At 47.1% G+C, this 24,493-nt stretch overlaps 1 protein-coding gene across 1 annotated transcript in view; it reads right to left on the bottom strand.

Moving 5' to 3' along the window:
* The window catches only part of LOC120052235 (zinc finger protein 827-like), a 117,358-nt gene that overhangs the window by 29,291 nt on the left and 63,574 nt on the right, over positions 1 to 24,493 (bottom strand). The window contains exons 7-11 of the mRNA XM_038999058.1: positions 21,850 to 21,904; positions 21,335 to 21,435; positions 13,352 to 13,495; positions 11,308 to 11,482; positions 10,537 to 10,703 (exon numbers count right to left, since the gene is read on the bottom strand). Of these exons, the coding sequence (XP_038854986.1) occupies positions 10,537 to 10,703; positions 11,308 to 11,482; positions 13,352 to 13,495; positions 21,335 to 21,435; positions 21,850 to 21,904 (642 nt within the window). The remainder of the gene's footprint in view (positions 1 to 10,536; positions 10,704 to 11,307; positions 11,483 to 13,351; positions 13,496 to 21,334; positions 21,436 to 21,849; positions 21,905 to 24,493) is intronic.

The following is a 24,493-nucleotide window of genomic DNA, read 5'->3' as shown; positions in this document are numbered from 1 at the left end:
TGTACCACCACACAGTATCTCTGTCCTGTTCCTACTGTACCACCACACAGTATCTCTGTCCTGTTCTTACTGTACCACCACCACACAGTATCTCTGTCCTGTTCCTACTGTACCACCACCACACAGTATCTCTGTCCTGTTCCTACTGTACCACCACCACACAGTATCTCTGTCCTGTTCCTACTGTACCACCACCACACAGTATCTCTGTCCTGTTCCTACTGTACCACCACCACACAGTATCTCTGTCCTGTTCCTACTGTACCACCACACAGTATCTCTGTCCTGTTCCTACTGTACCACCACACAGTATCTCTGTCCTGTTCTTACTGTACCACCACCACACAGTATCTCTGTCCTGTTCCTACTGTACCACCACACACACAGTATCTCTGTCCTGTTCCTACTGTACCACCACCACACAGTATCTCTGTCCTGTTCCTACTGTACCACCACACAGTATCTCTGTCCTGTTCCTACTGTACCACCACACAGTATCTCTGTCCTGTTCTTACTGTACCACCACACAGTATCTCTGTCCTGTTCCTACTGTACCACCACACAGTATCTCTGTCCTGTTCTTACTGTACCACCACCACACAGTATCTCTGTCCTGTTCCTACTGTACCACCACCACACAGTATCTCTGTCCTGTTCCTACTGTACCACCACCACACAGTATCTCTGTCCTGTTCCTACTGTACCACCACCACACAGTATCTCTGTCCTGTTCCTACTGTACCACCACACACAGTATCTCTGTCCTGTTCTTACTGTACCACCACACAGTATCTCTGTCCTGTTCCTACTGTACCACCACACACACAGTATCTCTGTCCTGTTCCTACTGTACCACCACACACAGTATCTCTGTCCTGTTCCTACTGTACCACCACACACAGTATCTCTGTCCTGTTCCTACTGTACCACCACACACAGTATCTCTGTCCTGTTTTTACTGTACCACCACACACAGTATCTCTGTCCTGTTTTTACTGTACCACCACACACAGTATCTCTGTCCTGTTCCTACTGTACCACCACACAGTATCTCTGTCCTGTTCCTACTGTACCACCACACAGTATCTCTGTCCTGTTCCTACTGTACCACCACACAGTATCTCTGTCCTGTTCCTACTGTACCACCACCACACAGTATCTCTGTCCTGTTCCTACTGTACCACCACACACAGTATCTCTGTCCTGTTCCTACTGTACCACCACACAGTATCTCTGTCCTGTTCCTACTGTACCACCACACACAGTAACTCTGTCCTGTTCTTACTGTACCACCACACAGTATCTGTCCTGTTCCTACTGTACCACTACAGTATCTCTGTCCTGTTCCTACTGTACCACCACACACAGTATCTCTGTCCTGTTCCTACTGTACCACCACACACAGTATCTCTGTCCTGTTCCTACTGTACCACCACACACAGTATCTCTGTCCTGTTCCTACTGTACCACCACACACACAGTATCTCTGTCCTGTTCCTACTGTACCACCACACACAGTATCTCTGTCCTGTTCCTACTGTACCACCACACAGTATCTCTGTCCTGTTCTTACTGTACCACCACACAGTATCTCTGTCCTGTTCTTACTGTACCACCACACAGTATCTCTGTCCTGTTCCTACTGTACCACCACACAGTATCTCTGTCCTGTTCCTACTGTACCACCACACAGTATCTCTGTCCTGTTCCTACTGTACCACCACACACACAGTATCTCTGTCCTGTTCCTACTGTACCACCACACACACAGTATCTCTGTCCTGTTCCTACTGTACCACCACACAGTATCTCTATCCTGTTCTTACTGTACCACCACACAGTATCTCTGTCCTGTTCTTACTGTACCACCACACAGTATCTCTGTCCTGTTCCTACTGTACCACCACACAGTATCTCTGTCCTGTTCCTACTGTACCACCACCACACAGTATCTCTGTCCTGTTCCTACTGTACCACCACCACACAGTATCTCTGTCCTGTTCCTACTGTACCACCACACAGTATCTCTGTCCTGTTCCTACTGTACCACCACCACACAGTATCTCTGTCCTGTTCCTACTGTACCACCACCACACAGTATCTCTGTCCTGTTCCTACTGTACCACCACCACACAGTATCTCTGTCCTGTTTTTACTGTACCACCACACAGTATCTCTGTCCTGTTCCTACTGTACCACCACCACACAGTATCTCTGTCCTGTTCCTACTGTACCACCACCACACAGTATCTCTGTCCTGTTCCTACTGTACCACCACCACACAGTATCTCTGTCCTGTTCCTACTGTACCACCACCACACAGTATCTCTGTCCTGTTCCTACTGTACCACCACACAGTATCTCTGTCCTGTTCCTACTGTACCACCACACACACAGTATCTCTGTCCTGTTCCTACTGTACCACCACACACACAGTATCTCTGTCCTGTTCATACTGTACCACCACACAGTATCTCTGTCCTGTTCCTACTGTACCACCACACAGTATCTCTGTCCTGTTCCTACTGTACCACCACACAGTATCTCTGTCCTGTTCTTACTGTACCACCACACACACAGTATCTCTGTCCTGTTCCTACTGTACCACCACACACAGTATCTCTGTCCTGTTCCTACTGTACCACCACACACAGTATCTCTGTCCTGTTCCTACTGTACCACCACACAGTATCTCTGTCCTGTTCCTACTGTACCACCACACAGTATCTCTGTCCTGTTCCTACTGTACCACCACACACACAGTATCTCTGTCCTGTTCCTACTGTACCACCACACACACAGTATCTCTGTCCTGTTCCTACTGTACCACCACACACACAGTATCTCTGTCCTGTTCCTACTGTACCACCACACAGTATCTCTGTCCTGTTCCTACTGTACCACCACCACACAGTATCTCTGTCCTGTTCCTACTGTACCACCACCACACAGTATCTCTGTCCTGTTCCTACTGTACCACCACACAGTATCTCTGTCCTGTTCCTACTGTACCACCACACAGTATCTCTGTCCTGTTCCTTCTGTACCACCACACACACAGTATCTCTGTCCTGTTCCTACTGTACCACCACACAGTATCTCTGTCCTGTTCCTACTGTACCACCACACACACAGTATCTCTGTCCTGTTCCTACTGTACCACCACACACACAGTATCTCTGTCCTGTTCCTACTGTACCACCACACACACAGTATCTCTGTCCTGTTCCTACTGTACCACCACCACACAGTATCTCTGTCCTGTTCCTACTGTACCACCACCACACAGTATCTCTGTCCTGTTCCTACTGTACCACCACACACACAGTATCTCTGTCCTGTTCCTACTGTACCACACACACAGTATCTCTGTCCTGTTCCTACTGTACCACCACACAGTATCTCTGTCCTGTTCCTACTGTACCACCACACAGTATCTCTGTCCTGTTCTTACTGTACCACCACACAGTATCTCTGTCCTGTTCCTACTGTACCACCACCACACAGTATCTCTGTCCTGTTCCTACTGTACCACCACACAGTATCTCTGTCCTGTTCCTACTGTACCACCACACAAACAGTATCTCTGTCCTGTTCCTACTGTACCACCACCACACAGTATCTCTGTCCTGTTCCTACTGTACCACCACCACACAGTATCTCTGTCCTGTTCCTACTGTACCACCACACAGTATCTCTGTCCTGTTCCTACTGTACCACCACACAGTATATCTGTCCTGTTCCTAGTGTACCACCACACAGTATCTCTGTCCTGTTCCTACTGTACCACCACCACACAGTATCTCTGTCCTGTTCCTACTGTACCACCACCACACAGTATCTCTGTCCTGTTCCTACTGTACCACCACACAGTATCTCTATCCTGTTCCTACTGTACCACCACACAGTATCTCTATCCTGTTCCTACTGTACCACTACAGTATCTCTGTCCTGTTCCTACTGTACCACCACACACACAGTATCTCTGTCCTGTTCTTACTGTACCACCACACAGTATCTCTGACCTGTTCCTACTGTACCACCACTACAGTATCTCTGTCCTGTTCCTACTGTACCACTACAGTATCTCTGTCCTGTTCCTACTGTACCACCACACACACAGTATCTCTGTCCTGTTCCTACTGTACCACCACACACACAGTATCTCTGTCCTGTTCCTACTGTACCACCACCACACACAGTATCTCTGTCCTGTTCCTACTGTACCACCACCACACAGTATCTCTGTCCTGTTCTTACTGTACCACCACACAGTATCTCTGTCCTGTTCCTACTGTACCACCACACAGTATCTCTGACCTGTTCCTACTGTACCACCACACAGTATCTCTGTCCTGTTCCTACTGTACCACCACACACAGTATCTCTGTCCTGTTCTTACTGTACCACCACCACACAGTATCTCTGTCCTGTTCCTACTGTACCACCACACACAGTATCTCTGTCCTGTTCCTACTGTACCACCACCACACAGTATCTCTGTCCTGTTCCTAGTGTACCACCACACAGTATCTCTGTCCTGTTCCTAGTGTACCACCACACAGTATCTCTGTCCTGTTCCTACTGTACCACCACACAGTATCTCTGTCCTGTTCCTACTGTACCACCACCACACAGTATCTCTGTCCTGTTCCTACTGTACCACCACCACACAGTATCTCTGTCCTGTTCCTACTGTACCACCACCACACAGTATCTCTGTCCTGTTCCTACTGTACCACCACACAGTATCTCTGTCCTGTTCCTACTGTACCACCACACAGTATCTCTGTCCTGTTCTTACTGTACCACCACCACACAGTATCTCTGTCCTGTTCTTACTGTACCACCACCACACAGTATCTCTGTCCTGTTCCTACTGTACCACCACACACACAGTATCTCTGTCCTGTTCCTACTGTACCACCACCACACAGTATCTCTGTCCTGTTCCTACTGTACCACCACACAGTATCTCTGTCCTGTTCCTACTGTACCACCACACAGTATCTCTGTCCTGTTCTTACTGTACCACCACCACACAGTATCTCTGTCCTGTTCCTACTGTACCACCACCACACAGTATCTCTGTCCTGTTCCTACTGTACCACCACCACACAGTATCTCTGTCCTGTTCCTACTGTACCACCACCACACAGTATCTCTGTCCTGTTCCTACTGTACCACCACACACAGTATCTCTGTCCTGTTCTTACTGTACCACCACACAGTATCTCTGTCCTGTTCCTACTGTACCACCACACACACAGTATCTCTGTCCTGTTCCTACTGTACCACCACACACAGTATCTCTGTCCTGTTCCTACTGTACCACCACACAGTATCTCTGTCCTGTTCCTACTGTACCACCACACAGTATCTCTGTCCTGTTCCTACTGTACCACCACCACACAGTATCTCTGTCCTGTTCCTACTGTACCACCACACACAGTATCTCTGTCCTGTTCCTACTGTACCACCACACACAGTATCTCTGTCCTGTTCCTACTGTACCACCACACAGTATCTCTGTCCTGTTCCTACTGTACCACCACACACAGTAACTCTGTCCTGTTCCTACTGTACCACCACACACAGTATCTCTGTCCTGTTCCTAGTGTACCACCACACAGTATCTCTGTCCTGTTCCTAGTGTACCACCACACAGTATCTCTGTCCTGTTCCTACTGTACCACCACACAGTATCTCTGTCCTGTTCTTACTGTACCACCACCACACAGTATCTCTGTCCTGTTCCTACTGTACCACCACCACACAGTATCTCTGTCCTGTTCCTTCTGTACCACCACCACACAGTATCTCTGTCCTGTTCCTACTGTACCACCACCACACAGTATCTCTGTCCTGTTCCTACTGTACCACCACCACACAGTATCTCTGTCCTGTTCCTACTGTACCACCACACAGTATCTCTGTCCTGTTCCTACTGTACCACCACACAGTATCTCTGTCCTGTTCCTACTGTACCACCACCACACAGTATCTCTGTCCTGTTCCTACTGTACCACCACCACACAGTATCTCTGTCCTGTTCCTACTGTACCACCACACACAGTATCTCTGTCCTGTTCTTACTGTACCACCACACACACAGTATCTCTGTCCTGTTCCTACTGTACCACCACACACACAGTATCTCTGTCCTGTTCCTACTGTACCACCACACACAGTATCTCTGTCCTGTTCCTACTGTACCACCACACACAGTATCTCTGTCCTGTTCCTACTGTACCACCACACACAGTATCTCTGTCCTGTTTTTACTGTACCACCACACACAGTATCTCTGTCCTGTTCCTACTGTACCACCACACAGTATCTCTGTCCTGTTCCTACTGTACCACCACACAGTATCTCTGTCCTGTTCCTACTGTACCACCACACAGTATCTCTGTCCTGTTCCTACTGTACCACCACCACACAGTATCTCTGTCCTGTTCCTACTGTACCACCACACACAGTATCTCTGTCCTGTTCCTACTGTACCACCACACAGTATCTCTGTCCTGTTCCTACTGTACCACCACACACAGTATCTCTGTCCTGTTCCTACTGTACCACCACACACAGTAACTCTGTCCTGTTCCTACTGTACCACCACACACAGTATCTCTGTCCTGTTCCTACTGTACCACCACACACACAGTATCTCTGTCCTGTTCCTACTGTACCACCACACACAGTATCTCTGTCCTGTTCCTACTGTACCACCACACACACAGTATCTCTGTCCTGTTCCTACTGTACCACCACACACAGTATCTCTGTCCTGTTCCTACTGTACCACCACACAGTATCTCTGTCCTGTTCTTACTGTACCACCACACAGTATCTCTGTCCTGTTCCTACTGTACCACCACACAGTATCTCTGTCCTGTTCCTACTGTACCACCACACAGTATCTCTGTCCTGTTCCTACTGTACCACACACACAGTATCTCTGTCCTGTTCCTACTGTACCACCACACACACAGTATCTCTGTCCTGTTCCTACTGTACCACCACACACACAGTATCTCTGTCCTGTTCCTACTGTACCACCACACAGTATCTCTATCCTGTTCTTACTGTACCACCACACAGTATCTCTGTCCTGTTCCTACTGTACCACCACACAGTATCTCTGTCCTGTTCCTACTGTACCACCACCACACAGTTTCTCTGTCCTGTTCCTACTGTACCACCACACAGTAACTCTGTCCTGTTCCTACTGTACCACCACACAGTATCTCTGTCCTGTTCCTACTGTACCACCACCACACAGTTTCTCTGTCCTGTTCTTACTGTACCACCACACAGTATCTCTGTCCTGTTCCTACTGTACCACCACACAGTATCTCTGTCCTGTTCTTACTGTACCACCACACAGTATCTCTGTCCTGTTCCTACTGTACCACCACACACACAGTATCTCTGTCCTGTTCCTACTGTACCACCACACAGTATCTCTGTCCTGTTCCTACTGTACCACCACCACACAGTTTCTCTGTCCTGTTCCTACTGTACCACCACACAGTATCTCTGTCCTGTTCTTACTGTACCACCACACAGTATCTCTGTCCTGTTCCTACTGTACCACCACACACACAGTATCTCTGTCCTGTTCCTACTGTACCACCACACAGTATCTCTGTCCTGTTCTTACTGTACCACCACACAGTATCTCTGTCCTGTTCCTACTGTACCACCACACAGTATCTCTGTCCTGTTCCTACTGTACCACCACACAGTATCTCTGTCCTGTTCCTACTGTACCACCACACACAGTATCTCTGTCCTGTTCCTACTGTACCACCACCACACAGTATCTCTGTCCTGTTCCTACTGTACCACCACACAGTATCTCTGTCCTGTTCCTACTGTACCACCACACAGTATCTCTGTCCTGTTCCTACTGTACCACCACACACAGTATCTCTGTCCTGTTCTTACTGTACCACCACACAGTATCTCTGTCCTGTTCCTACTGTACCACCACACACACAGTATCTCTGTCCTGTTCTTACTGTACCACCACACAGTATCTCTATCCTGTTCTTACTGTACCACCACCACACAGTATCTCTGTCCTGTTCCTACTGTACCACCACACACAGTATCTCTGTCCTGTTCCTACTGTACCACCACACAGTTTCTCTGTCCTGTTCCTACTGTACCACCACACAGTATCTCTGTCCTGTTCCTACTGTACCACCACACACAGTATCTCTGTCCTGTTCCTACTGTACCACCACACACAGTATCTCTGTCCTGTTCCTACTGTACCACCACCACACAGTATCTCTGTCCTGTTCCTACTGTACCACCACACACAGTATCTCTGTCCTGTTCCTACTGTACCACCACACAGTATCTCTGTCCTGTTCTTACTGTACCACCACACAGTATCTCTGTCCTGTTCCTACTGTACCACCACACAGTATCTCTGTCCTGTTCCTACTGTACCACCACACACAGTATCTCTGTCCTGTTCTTACTGTACCACCACACAGTATCTCTGTCCTGTTCCTACTGTACCACCACACAGTATCTCTGTCCTGTTCCTACTGTACCACCACACAGTATCTCTGTCCTGTTCTTACTGTACCACCACACAGTATCTCTGTCCTGTTCTTACTGTACCACCACACAGTTTCTCTGTCCTGTTCCTACTGTACCACCACACAGTATCTCTGTCCTGTTCCTACTGTACCACCACACACAGTATCTCTGTCCTGTTCCTACTGTACCACCACACACAGTATCTCTGTCCTGTTCCTACTGTACCACCACCACACAGTATCTCTGTCCTGTTCCTACTGTACCACCACACACAGTATCTCTGTCCTGTTCCTACTGTACCACCACACAGTATCTCTGTCCTGTTCTTACTGTACCACCACACAGTATCTCTGTCCTGTTCCTACTGTACCACCACACAGTATCTCTGTCCTGTTCCTACTGTACCACCACACACAGTATCTCTGTCCTGTTCTTACTGTACCACCACACAGTATCTCTGTCCTGTTCCTACTGTACCACCACACAGTATCTCTGTCCTGTTCCTACTGTACCACCACACAGTATCTCTGTCCTGTTCTTACTGTACCACCACACAGTATCTCTGTCCTGTTCTTACTGTACCACCACACAGTATCTCTGTCCTGTTCCTATCCCTAGCAGCAGCCAGGCTCCCTGCTGTGGGGCCACCAGTCTGACCCCTTTCCCATGTGGCTGACACACATCTTAGCGAGGGCCAGCTTCAGACGTAACACCTGCTGAGTTCAGCCGTTTCCATGTCTGTCTGGAGCCTGGCTGGGGGAGATGTGGTGTCCAAACACTATCAGCTGACAAATAACACCCAGCAGTCTTTTCTACAGCCCCAATGTGGTGTGTTTTCAGCAGCCATGTTTGCTAGTGGGTGGAGGCTAGCCTAAATGCCAAGCTTCGATATAGACTCACCACTCTGTGTCTGTGTGAGTGAGGGTAAGAATGTGTGTGTGTGTGTGTGTGTGTGTGTGTGTGTGTGTGTGTGTGTGTGTGTGTGTGTGTGTGTGAACCCTGGCCTGCCTCTGAAGGACCAGAGGGCCTATTGATTTTTCCCCCTCAGGCACGATAAGGGGCAGCCATCGTAGATAAACAAGGTCGCTCCCCGGCCTCCGTGAGGACCGCTCAGCTGTCTGCAACACTACCGGACAATCCCACACACACACACTGCCATGGAAGGGCAAGACGGGCAACCGCGTCGGACGATAAACCGGACAAAGCCGCTACGGACCGAAAAAATATATTGACAGGCTGGGTTTTGGACCAGTGGCTTTAAAAAGTCCAGGGAAGGTCGAGGGAGGGAAAAGAATCTACATGTTTTATTATTCAAAGCAGAAGTTGTTTCTGTTTGGGGAGTTTACAGAGTTACAGTCTCCTCTCTCTCCCGGGAAGGGACTCGTTTTATGAAGCTTTACTTTATTGTCACTTCAGTTCAGTGTGTTGAGACTGGTTGGTTCCCTCTAATATAAATGGCTGTAAACTAAACTAGCTGTTTCTACTCTGAGCAGTCAGCAGTAGCACCTCAATCTGCAACACTCCCCCAACAGCTCCCTACCAATAACATGTTACAGCTGATCTGACAGTCATTCTGGAAGGTTGGTACCGTCTCTTCAGAAAGCTTTAATACATTGTTTGGATTGTTTGGCTACGAGCCGAGGTGCAGACTTTTCCAGTCCTCCTCATGGATTTAAAAGGTATAGACTGGGTGTAAGAAATTGTATAAACGCCCTCTTTCTAGCCTATCCTTACACCGAAACAGCGCTTTAAAACCCATGAGTCCGAGCCAGCAGATAGATACACGCTTCAGGAAGGGAATCAATACAATTTGGAACAGTTCGACGACAGCAAAACCAAGTTCAGCTGGAAAAGAAATGCCATCAAGTTGGTTGTACAAGCTGACTTGGTCCTATTGCTGCCCCCAGGGACAAGAGGTGGACCAAAGTCCCCTCTCCATACAATACATGCCTGAGCAGACGACAGATGATCTACCTGTGTGTCCGTGACTGACGTGGGACTTCATGTCACTCTCCTCCACACAGACGTAGTCACAGGCGCTGCAGCACAGAGAGAACATCCACTGCTCCTTGTCCACGTGGAGAGACATGTGGCTGACGAACTGGGCGTTCAGCCCCGTCTGGAAACCACACGCATGGCAGCTGGATGGACAGGAAGAGGGAGGGATGGGTTAAACACGGATCTCAGAACAGGTCACAGCTAGAGGGGGAAGGAGAGAGGTATTGGACATAGACCAAAGGCTGACCTCAGACCAGGTTATAGAGGGAAGAGGACATCATTAATTCCCAAAGCCTGACCTCAGACCAGGTTATAGAGGGGAGAGGACATCATTAATTCCCAATCAAACCCCAAAGCCTGACCTCAGACTGGTAAAGAAATAGGTCAGTCATGGACCGTCCATGGTTTACATTACTGATACTGACCCCAATTTATGGAATCAGTAAATTGCATGTGTCAGTCTTTATACGGCTAGATCTTCTGTACACACACACACACATTAACCACAGAAACTAGGCTGTTTGACGTGAGAAGTTAGAACTTTGACGCCTGCTATGGATGAACATGTACAAAAACTATAGGGGCAGACCTTTATTATGGGTCTGTGTACATTAGTACAGGGATAGTTCTTGTGACTACTGCTCTGAGAACAGGTGCGTCGACCAGACTCTAGTAGAAATCCAAAATGGTGTATCTGGCCCATTCAATGTTTCTTTGGAGTATTTCTTTCATTCAGCGTAGCAGCACCTGTAGTAATAGGGGAAGGTCTTCCCGTCTCGTCCCTCAGTGGTGGTGACGGCGCTGACCATCTGCTCTGCGTCGGTGCTGACCAGCTTGACAGAGTGGATGGTCAGGTGCTGGTTGAGGTTGGCTCTGCACTTGGCTGCATAAGGACACAGGTGACACGTATACTTTCGCTCCTCTGGAAGGACAGACGGACGGACAGACAATGTCAGAGAGAGCGAGAGATGGGTCTACAGAGACACATGGGGACACACATTCGTACACACACTTACACGTAATACGCACGCCATATACAAAACGCACGCAGGCACAAGTATGTACGCAAACAACATGCGTACACATTACGTACACACAAATACAATGAGTACGTCCCCCTGCATGAGAATGTCTGCTTAGTGGACTACACAAACAAAACACACACTAAAATCCTATGACGTCAGCTACTAACTAACGCACACACACACACACACACACACACACATTTTGCCCGAGGACATGAAGCAAGGGAACCTTTGTGGCCCGGGTAAACCAAAAACAACCATCATGATGACATATGCCCCCGTTTCTGCTCTCTGTGGTGTGCCCAAGCTGTTCTCAGCCAAACAACCCACTCACAGGGGGAGTGTGTGTGTTAGAGTGTGTGTGCGCGTGCGTGTTTTGTATTAGTGTGTGTGGACCATGCGCTTTCATGCATAAGAATATGTAGGTTTTTACATAAATGTGGGTGCATTAAAAAGACCAATTTAAATAAAATTAAAATTGAGAATGCATGATCTTTTACAGCAATGACCCTTCTTAGACTTGTGGTAATGCCAGGGGAGTGGAGATCTCTGATCTGAACCACTGAGAGTCAGGACCTCTGTTTGGATCTCTCATCCAATGGATCGCTTAGACGGTAGTGTGTGCTGTGTTCACATGTATTTACATGTATTTATACACTGAGTGTACAAAACATTATGAACACCTGCTCTTTCCATGACAGACTGACCAGGTGAATCCAGGTGAAAGCTATGATCCCTTATTGATGTCACTTGTTAAATTCACTTCAATCAGTGTAGATGAAGGGGAGGAGACAGATTAAAGAAGGATTTTTAAGCCTTGAGACAATTGAGACATAGATTGTGTATGTGTGCCATTCAGAGGGTGTAGGATCAAGAAAAAAGATTGAAGTGCCTTTGAACAGGGTATGGTAGTAGGTGCCAGGCGCACCGGTTTTCGTCAAGAACTGCAACGCTGCTGGGTTTTTCACGCTGAACAGTTTCCCGTCTGTATCAAGAATGGTCCATCACCCAAAGGACATCTAGCCAACTTGACACAACTGTGAGAAGCATTGGGGTCAACATGGGTCAGCATCCATGTGGAACTCTTTCGACACCTTGTAGAGCCCATGTCCTAACAAATTGAGTCTGTTCTGAGGGCAACAGGGGGGGTGGAACTCAATATTAAGAAGGTGTCCTTAATGTTCTGTCCACTCAGTGTATGTATTTATGTGTATTAATATGTATTCATGTATATATATGTATGTAAATGTATTAATATGCATAAAAGCATGTACAGACACAGTAGTATGTGGTTTTGCATCAGATACGGTATGGCCCCATTGCGGTTACACTCTGTATGTACACCTACTGTAACTGTGTGTGTATGAATCCATCCACTCAGTGTGTGTGTGTGTGTGTGTGTGTGTGTGTGTGTGTATATATATATTTAAATAAATATATAAATAAACAAATAAATAAATGTGTGTGTGCGCATCCGGTATTTCGTCTGCCCATGTTTGTGTGTCCATTGTGTCCAGTGTGTGTACTGGGATGCAGAGCAGCCTTCTGGCTTGGTAATTAGGCGGGCAGTTTTCCCACTGAGACTAATCATGGTGGTAATCTCTTTAAAGGAGAGGGTAATCCAGTCTAGTAAACCTTATTTACTTTTTACAGGGTATTACACACACAGTCACACACACGCTAAGGGAACGTTGACAAGACATGTCACAACACACACAGGGAACTGTACGTAGAGATGGAAAGGGAGTGTGTGTTAGTGGACTCACCTGTGTGTAGAGACAGGTGTCTGGACAGGGTCTGCTGTCTGCCAAACACCTTGCCACATACAGGACAGGGGTAGAGGTGCTGACTGCTCGGTATCCCCTGGGACATCCCGTTCCCCCCCGGCTCTCCAGTGTCCTTCTCTGGGTCTGGAAACACACAGACAGAGAGTACCGTCACCATCACAGTTTACCATATTTTACTTACAACTTTCTCGTAACCTGCACCGGGAGGCGACCTGAAAGTCCATATTGTAGGAAAGCATTCAGCAACTGAAATGGAGTCCAACATTGTTCCATATTACTCCAACTCCACTCCAACCCTCAGCCTTGTTTCATATTACTCCAACTCCACTCCAACCCCCAGACTTGTTTCATATTACTCCAACTCCACTCCAACCCTCAGCCTTGTTTCATATTACTCCAACTCCACTCCAACCCCCAGCCTTGTTTCATATTACTCCAACTCCACTCCAACCCCCAGCCTTGTTTCATATTACTCCAACTCCACTCCAACCCCCAGACTTGTTTCATATTACTCCAACTCCACTCCAACCCCCAGACTTGTTTCATATTACTCCAACTCCACTCCAACCCCCAGCCTTGTTCCACATTACTCCAACTCCACTACAACCCTCAGCCTTGTTTCATATTACTCCAACTCCACTACAACCCTCAGCCTTGTTCCATATTACTCCAACTCCACTCCAACCCCCAGCCTTGTTTCATATTACTCCCAACTCCACTCCAACCCCCAGCCTTGTTTCATATTACTCCAACTCCACTACAACCCTCAGCCTTGTTCCATATTACTCCAACTCCACTCCAACCCTCAGCCTTGTTTCATATTACTCCAACTCCACTCCAACCCCCAGCCTTGTTTCATATTACTCCAACTCCACTACAACCCTCAGCCTTGTTCCATATTACTCCAACTCCACTCCAACCCCCAGCCTTGTTTCATATTACTCCAACTCCACTACAACCCTCAGCCTTGTTCCATATTACTCCAACTCCACTCCAACCCTCAGCCTTGTTTCATATTACTCCAACTCCACTCCAACCCCCAGCCTTGTTTCATATTACTCCAACTCCACTACAACCCTCAGCCTTGTTCCATATTACTCCAACTCCACTCCAACCCCCAGCCTTGTTTCATATTACTCCCAACTCCACTCCAACCCCCAGCCCTGTTCCATATTACTCCAACCCTCAACCGTGTTCCATATTACTCCAACCCTCAACCGTGTTCCATATTACTCCAACCCTCAACCGTGTTCCATATTACTCCAACCCTCAACCGTGTTCCATATTACTCCAACCCTCAACCTTGCTCCATATTACTCCAACCCTCAACTGTGTTCCATATTACTCCAACCCTCAACCTTGTTCCAAATTACTCCAACCCTCAACCTTGCTCCATATTACTCCAACCCTCAACATTGCTCCATATTACTCCAACCCAAAACCTTGTTCCATATTACTCCAACCCTCAACCGTGTTCCATATTACTCCAACCCCCAGCCCTGTTCCATATTACTCCAACCCTCAACCGTGTTCCATATTACTCCAACCCTCAACCGTGTTCCATATTACTCCAACCCTCAACCGTGTTCCATATTACTCCAACCCTCAACCGTGTTCCATATTACTCCAACCCTCAACCTTGCTCCATATTACTCCAACCCTCAACTGTGTTCCATATTACTCCAACCCTCAACCTTGTTCCAAATTACTCCAACCCTCAACCTTGCTCCATATTACTCCAACCCTCAACATTGCTCCATATTACTCCAACCCAAAACCTTGTTCCATATTACTCCAACCCTCAACCGTGTTCCATATTACTCCAACCCTCAACCGTGTTCCATATTACTCCAACCCTCAACCGTGTTCCATATTACTCCAACCCTCAACCGTGTTCCATATTACTCCAACCCTCAACCGTGTTCCATATTACTCCAACCCTCAACCGTGTTCCATATTACTCCAACCCTCAACCTTGTTCCATATTACTCCAACCCTCAACCGTGTTCCATATTACTCCAACCCTCAACCGTGTTCCATATTACTCCAACCCTCAACCGTGTTCCATATTACTCCAACCCTCAACCGTGTTCCATATTACTCCAACCCTCAACCGTGTTCCATATTACTCCAACCCTCAACCGTGTTCCATATTACTCCAACCCTCAACCGTGTTCCATATTACTCCAACCCTCAACCATGTTCCATATTACTCCAACCCTCAACCTTGCTCCATATTACTCCAACCCTCAACATTGCTCCATATTACTCCAACCCTCAACTGTGTTCCATATTACTCCAACCCTCAACCGTGTTCCAAATTACTCCAACCCTCAACCGTGTTCCATATTACTCCAACCCTCAACTTTGCTCCATATTACTCCAACCCTCAACCGTGTTCCATACTACTCCAACCCTCAACCGTGTTCCATATTATTCCAACCCTCAACCGTGTTCCATATTATTCCAACCCTCAACCGTGTTCCATATTACTCCAACCCTCAACCGTGTTCCATATTACTCCAACCCTCAACTGTGTTCCATATTACTCCAACCCTCAACCTTGTTCCATATTACTCCAACCCTCAACCTTGTTCCATATTACTCCAACCCTCAACCTTGTTCCATATTACTCCAACCCTCAACCTTGTTCCATATTACTCCAACCCTCAACCGTGTTCCAAATTACTCCAACCCTCAACCGTGTTCCAAATTACTCCAACCCTCAACCTTGCTCCATATTACTCCAACCCTCAACCTTGCTCCATATTACTCCAACCCTCAACCTTGCTCCATATTACTCCAACCCTCAACCATGTTCCATATTACTCCAACCCTCAACCTTGCTCCATATTACTCCAACCCTCAACATTGCTCCATATTACTCCAACCCTCAACTGTGTTCCATATTACTCCAACCCTCAACCGTGTTCCAAATTACTCCAACCCTCAACCGTGTTCCATATTACTCCAACCCTCAACTTTGCTCCATATTACTCCAACCCTCAACTGTGTTCCATACTACTCCAACCCTCAACCGTGTTCCATATTATTCCAACCCTCAACCGTGTTCCATATTATTCCAACCCTCAACCGTGTTCCATATTACTCCAACCCTCAACCGTGTTCCATATTACTCCAACCCTCAACTGTGTTCCATATTACTCCAACCCTCAACCTTGTTCCATATTACTCCAACCCTCAACCTTGTTCCATATTACTCCAACCCTCAACCTTGTTCCATATTACTCCAACCCTCAACCTTGTTCCATATTACTCCAACCCTCAACCGTGTTCCATATTACTCCAACCCTCAACCGTGTTCCAAATTATTCCAACCCTCAACCTTGCTCCATATTACTCCAACCCTCAACCTTGCTCCATATTACTCCAACCCTCAACCTTGCTCCATATTACTCCAACCCTCCATCTTTCTCATACCAACACTATAGCCTCTCAAGTTCTCATCATCTCCATGATAATCAGACTATACCACTGTGCCCCTTGATATTCTCTCTCTCTGTGTGTCCTCCATCACCCATCAGTCCTAAGCCCTCTAGTGTGTGGTTGTCCATGCTAATCAGACTATATAGTAATACACTACCACCCAGGGATACAGCAGGGATGGAGAGTGAGAGAGCGAGAAAGCATAATAGAGAGAGAGAGAGAGAAGACGAGAGAGAGAGAGAGAAGACGAGAGAGAGAGAGAGAGAGAGAGAAGACGAGAGAGAGAGAGAGAGAGAAGAGGAGAGAGAGAAAAGAGAGGCACGGAGGTGTGGGGGAAGCGTGAGAGAGGAAGAGAAAGTGAGAGAAAAGGGAGAACGTGACAAGAAGAGATATAGAATTAACCTTCTGATGAAGGCACAGCTCTCAATTAGGATTCCATGCCACTCCTCTCTCTTTAACCCACTCTCCTCCATCGGGTAAATAAATAAAGAAGTGGACAGGGAGAACTTCCGTCATTGACACAATGCAGCTAGTCTCAAATGGACGTCTGGCACCACACTACCTAGGATCATATTGTTCTCAGTGACAGGGTAAGGGGAGAGTGGACTGACTATACCGTACTCCACACAGGATGGTCTTTCACATAGGGATATTTAATAGGGATACACAGGAAATCAGCCCTTTAAGTCCACTATTTACCTGGCGTTAGCTTATAAATAATAGTAAAATGGTAAGTACAGAAATGACTGTACCCACAGTAACCAAGGGGGGCGGGGCTTAGCAAAGGGTCAAAGGTGTTGCATTCTTCTGAAGTAGAGAATCAAAAAAAGAACCATTGTTATTGTCATCTAACATTAATCTACTGTTAAACCACAGCAAAAATATATTCTTGACTGTTTTCAGTCTGACTGCAGGCTAGTGATTGGAGTCACCCTCCGCCACTAAATTCATTTGTTTTAACGAAGGCTGTCATAAGAGATGCAAGCTGGTGGAGGAGCGACTAGGAGGCTCCATTCTCTGGTATTTTGGGGGAGATTTAATGGTGGGGGCATTAAAGAATAGATGTACTGGCCTTGGAGAAAGACAGAGGGGGAGATGGAGAAGTCTGAAGGACGTCTAGCTAGAGTTGTATGCTGCTGACAGGTCTGGACTTCTCTCTCTCTGAAAAAAGAGAAGGAGAGAGACCAGAGGGAGGGATGCTAAAAGACAATTCCATCTTTATCTGTCTGGACATGTGCTGGTTGGAAGAGAGCAGAGAGCCTACTGTGTCTGTAGCTACCTGAAGTGAAGTGTGGGAATCTCTCAGTGAATGAGCACTACACACCATTATAAAACCCCTCACGTCAATGCACACCCTCATCCACACAAAACTAAACTAAACACAAGCCTGTGCCCTGATGGTATTCTACAATATTTCAGTCAAGTGGCTATACAGTAATAACACAACTAGTAATAGATTCCTTAGTTGTAATCCTTCTGCAGGGACTGAGTCACTCCTCATAAGGGCCCCTGGACCTGCCGTTCTCTGTGATTCACAACCTGACATACCAGTGGGAGTGTGTGGGTGGGTGGGTGTGTATATATATGTGTCCCTGCATGTGAGTTGGCAGAGTAGAGGGGAGGGTGTGAGGGTGTGTGTGTATTTTTTTAATATATATTTTTTTAAATTTAACCTTTATTTAACCAGGTAGGCTAGTTGAGAACAAGTTCTCATTTGCAACTGCGACCTGACCAAGATAAAGCATAGCAATTCGACACATACAACACAGAGTTACACATGGGATAAACAAAACATAGTCAATAATACAGTAGAAAAATAAGTCTATATACAATGTGAGCAAATGAGGTGAGATAAGGGAGGTAAAGGCAAAAAAAGGCCATGGTGGCGAAGTAAATACAATATAGCAAGTAAAACACTGGAATTGTAGATTTGTAGTGGAAAATGTGCAAAGTAGAAATAGAAATAATGGGGTGCAAAGGAGCAAAAGAAAGAAAGAAATACAGTAGGGGAAGAGGTAGTTGCTTGGGCTAAATTATAGATAGGCTATGTACAGGTGCAGTAATCTGTGAGCTGCTCTGACAGCTGCTGCTTAAAGCTAGTGAGGGAGATAAGTGTTTCCAGCTTCAGAGATTTTTGCAGTTTGTTCCAGTCATTAGCAGCAGAGAACTGGAAGGAAAGATGACCAAAGGAGGAATTGGCTTTGGGGGTGACCAGTGAGATATACCTGCTGGAGCGCGTGCTACGAGTGGGTGCTGCTATGGTGACCAGTGAGCTGAGATAAGGCGGGGCTTTACCTAGCAGAGACTTGTAGATAACCTGTAGCCAGTGGGTTTGGCGACGATTATGAAGCGAGGGCCAACCAATGAGAGCGTACAGGTCGCAATGGTGGGTAGTGTATGGGGCTTTGGTGACAAAACGGATGGCACTGTGATAGACTGCATCCAATTTGTTGAGTAGAGTGTTGGAGGCTATTTTATAGATGACATCACTGAAGTCAAGGATTGGTAGGATGGTCAGTTTTACGAGGGTATGTTTGGCAGCATGAGTGAAGGATGTTTTGTTGCGATATAGGAAGCCGATTCTAGATTTAATTTTGGATTGGAGATGCTTAATGTGAGTCTGGAAGGAGAGTTTACAGTCTAACTAGACACCTAGGTATTTGTAGTTGTCCACGTATTCTAAGTCAGAGCCGTATGACTTATTAGTACACTTATCAGTATGATCCACATGAGGACTTGACCCCTTGAATCAGTGGCTGCAGAGTGGTGATGCTCTGAGCTCTATCAAAGATTCACCAAACCCCTTGTCTGTTAAGTCACACTGACAGGCTTCACCATGGTGATGCCCCCCCCGCACGCCGGTCTTGGATTGGCTTCTCCCTTACTCTTCCTCTTACCACCTCCGTTTGTGTGGCTTAGTACTGAATGGGCACAGAGATCCTTAAGGGGCTTGTATCTCATCTCCTCAGACCACATAATCACATTAGCTGTCCTGAGGGGGTGAGAGGCTGGGCGAGGCAGGGTTGGGTGGGGGTCATCCAGGGTGACTGGAGCCCATGGACAGGGTCTAGGGGCCATCCTGGGGCCATGGTGGCCCAGCAACCCCAGCCAGAGCTCTGATAATCGGGCAATTAGAGGACCGGTGTGGGCCTTGAAGTGGTTAATGGTTTAATTAGTGTTATTAGAGCTGGAGAACGAGGGAGAGAGGAGGAGGGAGGGAGAGACGGACGCACGGCCTCCGAAAGGCTGGCTGGAGCTTGACCCGGGGCAGGGGGAGAGGAAGGACAGCCGCCACCATCACGACACACACACACACACACACACACACACACACACACACACACACACACACACACACTTGCTGTAAACAGCCACAATTACCGCCACACAGAGATGGTCACATTTTCAATGTGGAAATGTATGGGCAAAGTGGTACAATGCACCAGTCATTATGAAATCTAACCATGCAACTGTTTGAATTGTTATAAAGTGGTGTTTCAGTAATACAAGGGATTCTCAAAGTAACTGTCTGGATAATGAGTGGTGCTGGGGTGATACTGGGAAACTGGGTTAATGGGAGCACTGGGGAGGGTCACTACCCTTAGCACAGAACACAGCTGTGTGACTGACTGCACCCCTAGGAGAGAGACAGAGGGATAGAGAGGGACAAAGATGGCGAGATGAGAGGGAGATATGGAGAGAGGGAGGGAGGGGATAGAGGGAGCAGGAAAAGAGAAAAGTGCAATCTGAAAGCAGAGAAAAGATGGTTGAAGGAGACAAGAGAAAGAACTGGGCATCGGGAAGAGACAGAGAGAGAGGGAGAGAGAGCGAGAAAAGGTGAGAGCGATAAAAGAGACAGAAAGAGCGAAGACAAGGGCCTGCACGTTGCACCCAGGGAAGGGAGACAGTCGGTTGGGCGAATTAACTATCAGGACACCCTTGACACGTAGAAGCCAATCAGATTTTAATTAACTGGTGGATGGTGATGGAGGGAGAGACGGGTGAGGCTGGCACAGGCTAATTACCCTCTGTATCTCTGTCTGCCTGCCGCAGGCATGGCCAGGGACAGCCACAGAGCATCCCCATTCCAGGGCCAGGGGAGGGGAGGGAAGGGCTGTCCAGGGCAGGGAGCCCCAAGGCTGGGTAGATGTGTGAGTGAGACGGGAGGTGGAGGCTCTGGAGGTGGAGGAATGGAGGAAGAGGGGTGGAGGAAGAGAGGGTTGGCCAGAGTTGAGGCCTCGTGGCTGGGTAGATGTGTGAGAGAGCGAGGAAAGCCCTGGGGAGGTGGGGATGTGGCTGAGGAGGGTGGGAGGTTACTGTAATCAGCTGTGAGGGCCAAGATTCTGGCTGCATGTCTACATTATGAGTGTCTGTCTGGAGTGTGTGTGTGTGTGTGTGTCTTTCTGAGTGTGTGGCTCACTATAGTAGTCTGCCCACTGAACTGCATCTGTCTGTCTATCTGTCTGACAGTAAGTGTGTATGTGTCAGTCTATCCATGATGTGTGTGTGTCTCACCGTGGAGGTCTGTCCTAGCAGAGGAGCTGGCCTCTGCGGGGGAGGAGGACTTGGAGCGCTGGCTGAAGGGGGATTGTCTGAAACGCTCATCCAGGAAGGGGCTAGAAGTGGACACACAACCACACACAGACACAGTCAGAGCAGTATCATGCTTTAACAGCTCAATAACTAAAACAAATGCTTACGCTAAAATATGATAGCAATATGCATTTTTTTTTTTTTTAATAAAGTTGCAGAGCTCCAGGCCTCCCAATCTCAATGCTAAACCATAAGCCATATACCAAAAAAGACAAACTGTAGAAATAGCAGCTAAGCGGAAAAGAAGCCACTATGTTCATCATGTCGAATGGTCGCTGGTTTGAATACCCGAGCCAACAAGGTGAAAAATCTGTCGAGGCACTTAACCCTAATTTGCTCCAAGGGCGCCATACTCCTATGGCTGACACTGTAAAACAACACCTTTCACTGCACCTATCCAGTGTATGTGACAAAGCAACATGTTGTTGTTGTCTTACCTGCTTATGCCCACCATGTTGCTGTCTTTGTGGTCGTTGGCTTTGCTGACTTTTTCTGCAACACAAAAAAACATCCCAACATCAAAGAGGGTCACAACAATGAGAAATCATTAACAAGCCTTTTGTGGTCATGATGGAACCACGAAGCGGTTATTCAGGACATATTGATTATTCAACGTGACCGAGTGGTCAGTATTGGTCTGATACTGCTTTAAAAAGGTGCAATCTGGGATCTGGGAATCTGTTCAAAGGTCAGTCCTTGCATCTAGAGCGCCGTCTGTGAATTTGAGAGGGGTAACATTTCCCTAACCATTTTGCTGAAAGACCAATCCCAGATTGTAGCGTATAGTAACATTGTGGTCATAGTAGCATGCTGTATAAAAACCCAGGGAAGTTGCATGGTTGTCCTGTTGCCTTGGCAAATACTGTTTTAAGTGGTCAAAGTCAAAGAGATCATATTAAATGACTAGAGGGGCTATGTCATAAACCCTCACAGTTCCAGAATGGTATAAAAATGGCAGCCATTGTGGCCAGGGAGAAATCCAAACCAGTCTAATTGGAATTAATGGTAGTAGAGGCATAGGTGATGCATTTCCTGATTTCACTTATGCAGAAAAATAAAAGTAAGGCATGTGGTTTTTTTTATACCTAAAATATTGTCATATAATTATAAAGTTTGTACAGGTTTTAGACTGTATAAATAGCCTATGAAATATATGTAAACGGACCATAAATGTCTCAATGTTTGTTTTCTTGGAAAGCTGTGAGTGTTTATAATATGATACAATATCAGTACTTGTTGCATTTACAACTTGTCTAAATCCTATCTACTGATTTCAGCCAGTGGCTGTGGATTGACTGCACTGTTAGTATGGAATCTTAAACTGGCGAACAAACATACTGTGCAGACAATCTTCAAAATGATTGTTTTACACAATATCTCATCACAGCACACTGGTTGACCAACTCCCTGACCAAAATGGCTGACCTTTTATGCTGTCATAAGAACTTTCATGTCCATTCTAGTATTCAAATTCTATGGTCAGAGTAATAAAACCCAGGGAAGGTGTTTGGTTGTCCCTTGGCTTCAGCAGCCTACTAGTGATGACCTCATTATAGCAGCCTCTTGCTCCCTGGGTGACACTGCTCTAGTCGCTGCCCCCCAACCCCTCCTCGCACCCCACTCCCTAACACCCCGCTCCGTCAAACGGTTCGCCAAGGACAGAGGTCTCTCCGCATTGCCATGGTGATGCCACACGGGAGAAATGTAGGGGGGGGGCTAGTGTGTGCAGCCAAGTGTGCTTGAGCCGGCATGTTTGAAAAGGAGTCGAGGAAGAGAGAGAGGAGGGATAGAGAAGGAGAAGAGGAGGGAGGGACGTGGGGGAAGACAGGCACTTTGTAGACACTGCTCCCCATGGGGGCTTGTGTGTGTCTGCGTGTGTGTGTGTACTTGCGTGCTCATCGGTGTGTGCATCTCTCTCGCTGGAGAGATTTTTTTGCCACAATTTCCGAGGTGCTACTGTATAAGGCATTTAGGCGTAGCAATCAGAGCTGGGGGGATAGAGCTGGGGGGCATGGCCTGGGTCTCCTGTACCCCCCCCCCCCCCCCCCCCCCCCCCCACAACCCCATCTGGGGATGCAGGCTCCACTTCAGTGCTCTGCCATCAGGCAATACAAACAGCTGTCTGCCGCCTCAATGTCATGGTCACAGCCAAGCAGGGAAGAAGTGTGTATAAAACCTACAGAGCACATTACAGGTAATATATAGTGTCCCCTAACCGCAGAGCCTCCAGAGGATGGAAGAGAAACATATAGCTTTTATGGCTAAGTATCACACCACATTTCAAGGTTGACACTGAGCACTGAGGTGCCAGAGAGAGGTGTGTGTGAATGTAGTCAGGGAGGTGTGTGAGGGTACATGTGTGTGTACAAGTGTGTGTACATTAGAGGTCGACCGATTAATCGGAATGGCCGATTAATTAGGGCCGATTTCAAGTTTTCACAACAATCGGAAATCTGTATCTTTTTTACACATTTATTTAACTAGGCAAGTCAGTTAAGAACACATTCTTATTTTCAATGACGGCCTAGGAACGGTGGGTTAACTGCCTTGTTCAGGGGCAGAACGACAGATTTTTACCTTGTCAGCTCAGGGATTCAATCTTGCAACCTTACGGTTAACTAGTCCAACGCTCTAACCACCTGCCTCACGAGGAGCCCGCCTGTTACGCGAATGCAGTAAGAAGCCAAGGTAAGTTGCTAGCTAGCATTAAACTTATCTTATAAAAAACAATCAATCAATCAATCATAATCATTAGTTATAACTACACATGGTTGATGATATTACTAGTTTATCTAGCGTGTCCTGCGTTGCATATAATTGATGCGGTGCGTATTCGCGAAAAAGGACTGTCGTTGCTCCAACGTGTACCTAACCATAAACATCAATGCCTTTCTTAAAATCAATACACAGAAGTATATATTTTTTAACCTGCATATTTAGCTAAAAGAAATCCAGGTTAGCAGGCAATATTAACCAGGTGAAATTGTGTCACTTCTCTTGCGTTCATTGCACGCAGAGTCAGGGTATATGCAACCGTTTGGGCCGCCTGGCTCATTGCGAACTAATTTGCCAGAATTTTAC

Source organism: Salvelinus namaycush, chromosome 8 (assembly GCF_016432855.1).
Source record: "Salvelinus namaycush isolate Seneca chromosome 8, SaNama_1.0, whole genome shotgun sequence".
Taxonomy (NCBI): Eukaryota; Metazoa; Chordata; class Actinopteri; order Salmoniformes; family Salmonidae; genus Salvelinus; species Salvelinus namaycush.
The sequence above is the reverse complement of the archived record's forward strand: the minus strand, read 5'-3'. Positions and strand labels throughout refer to the sequence as shown.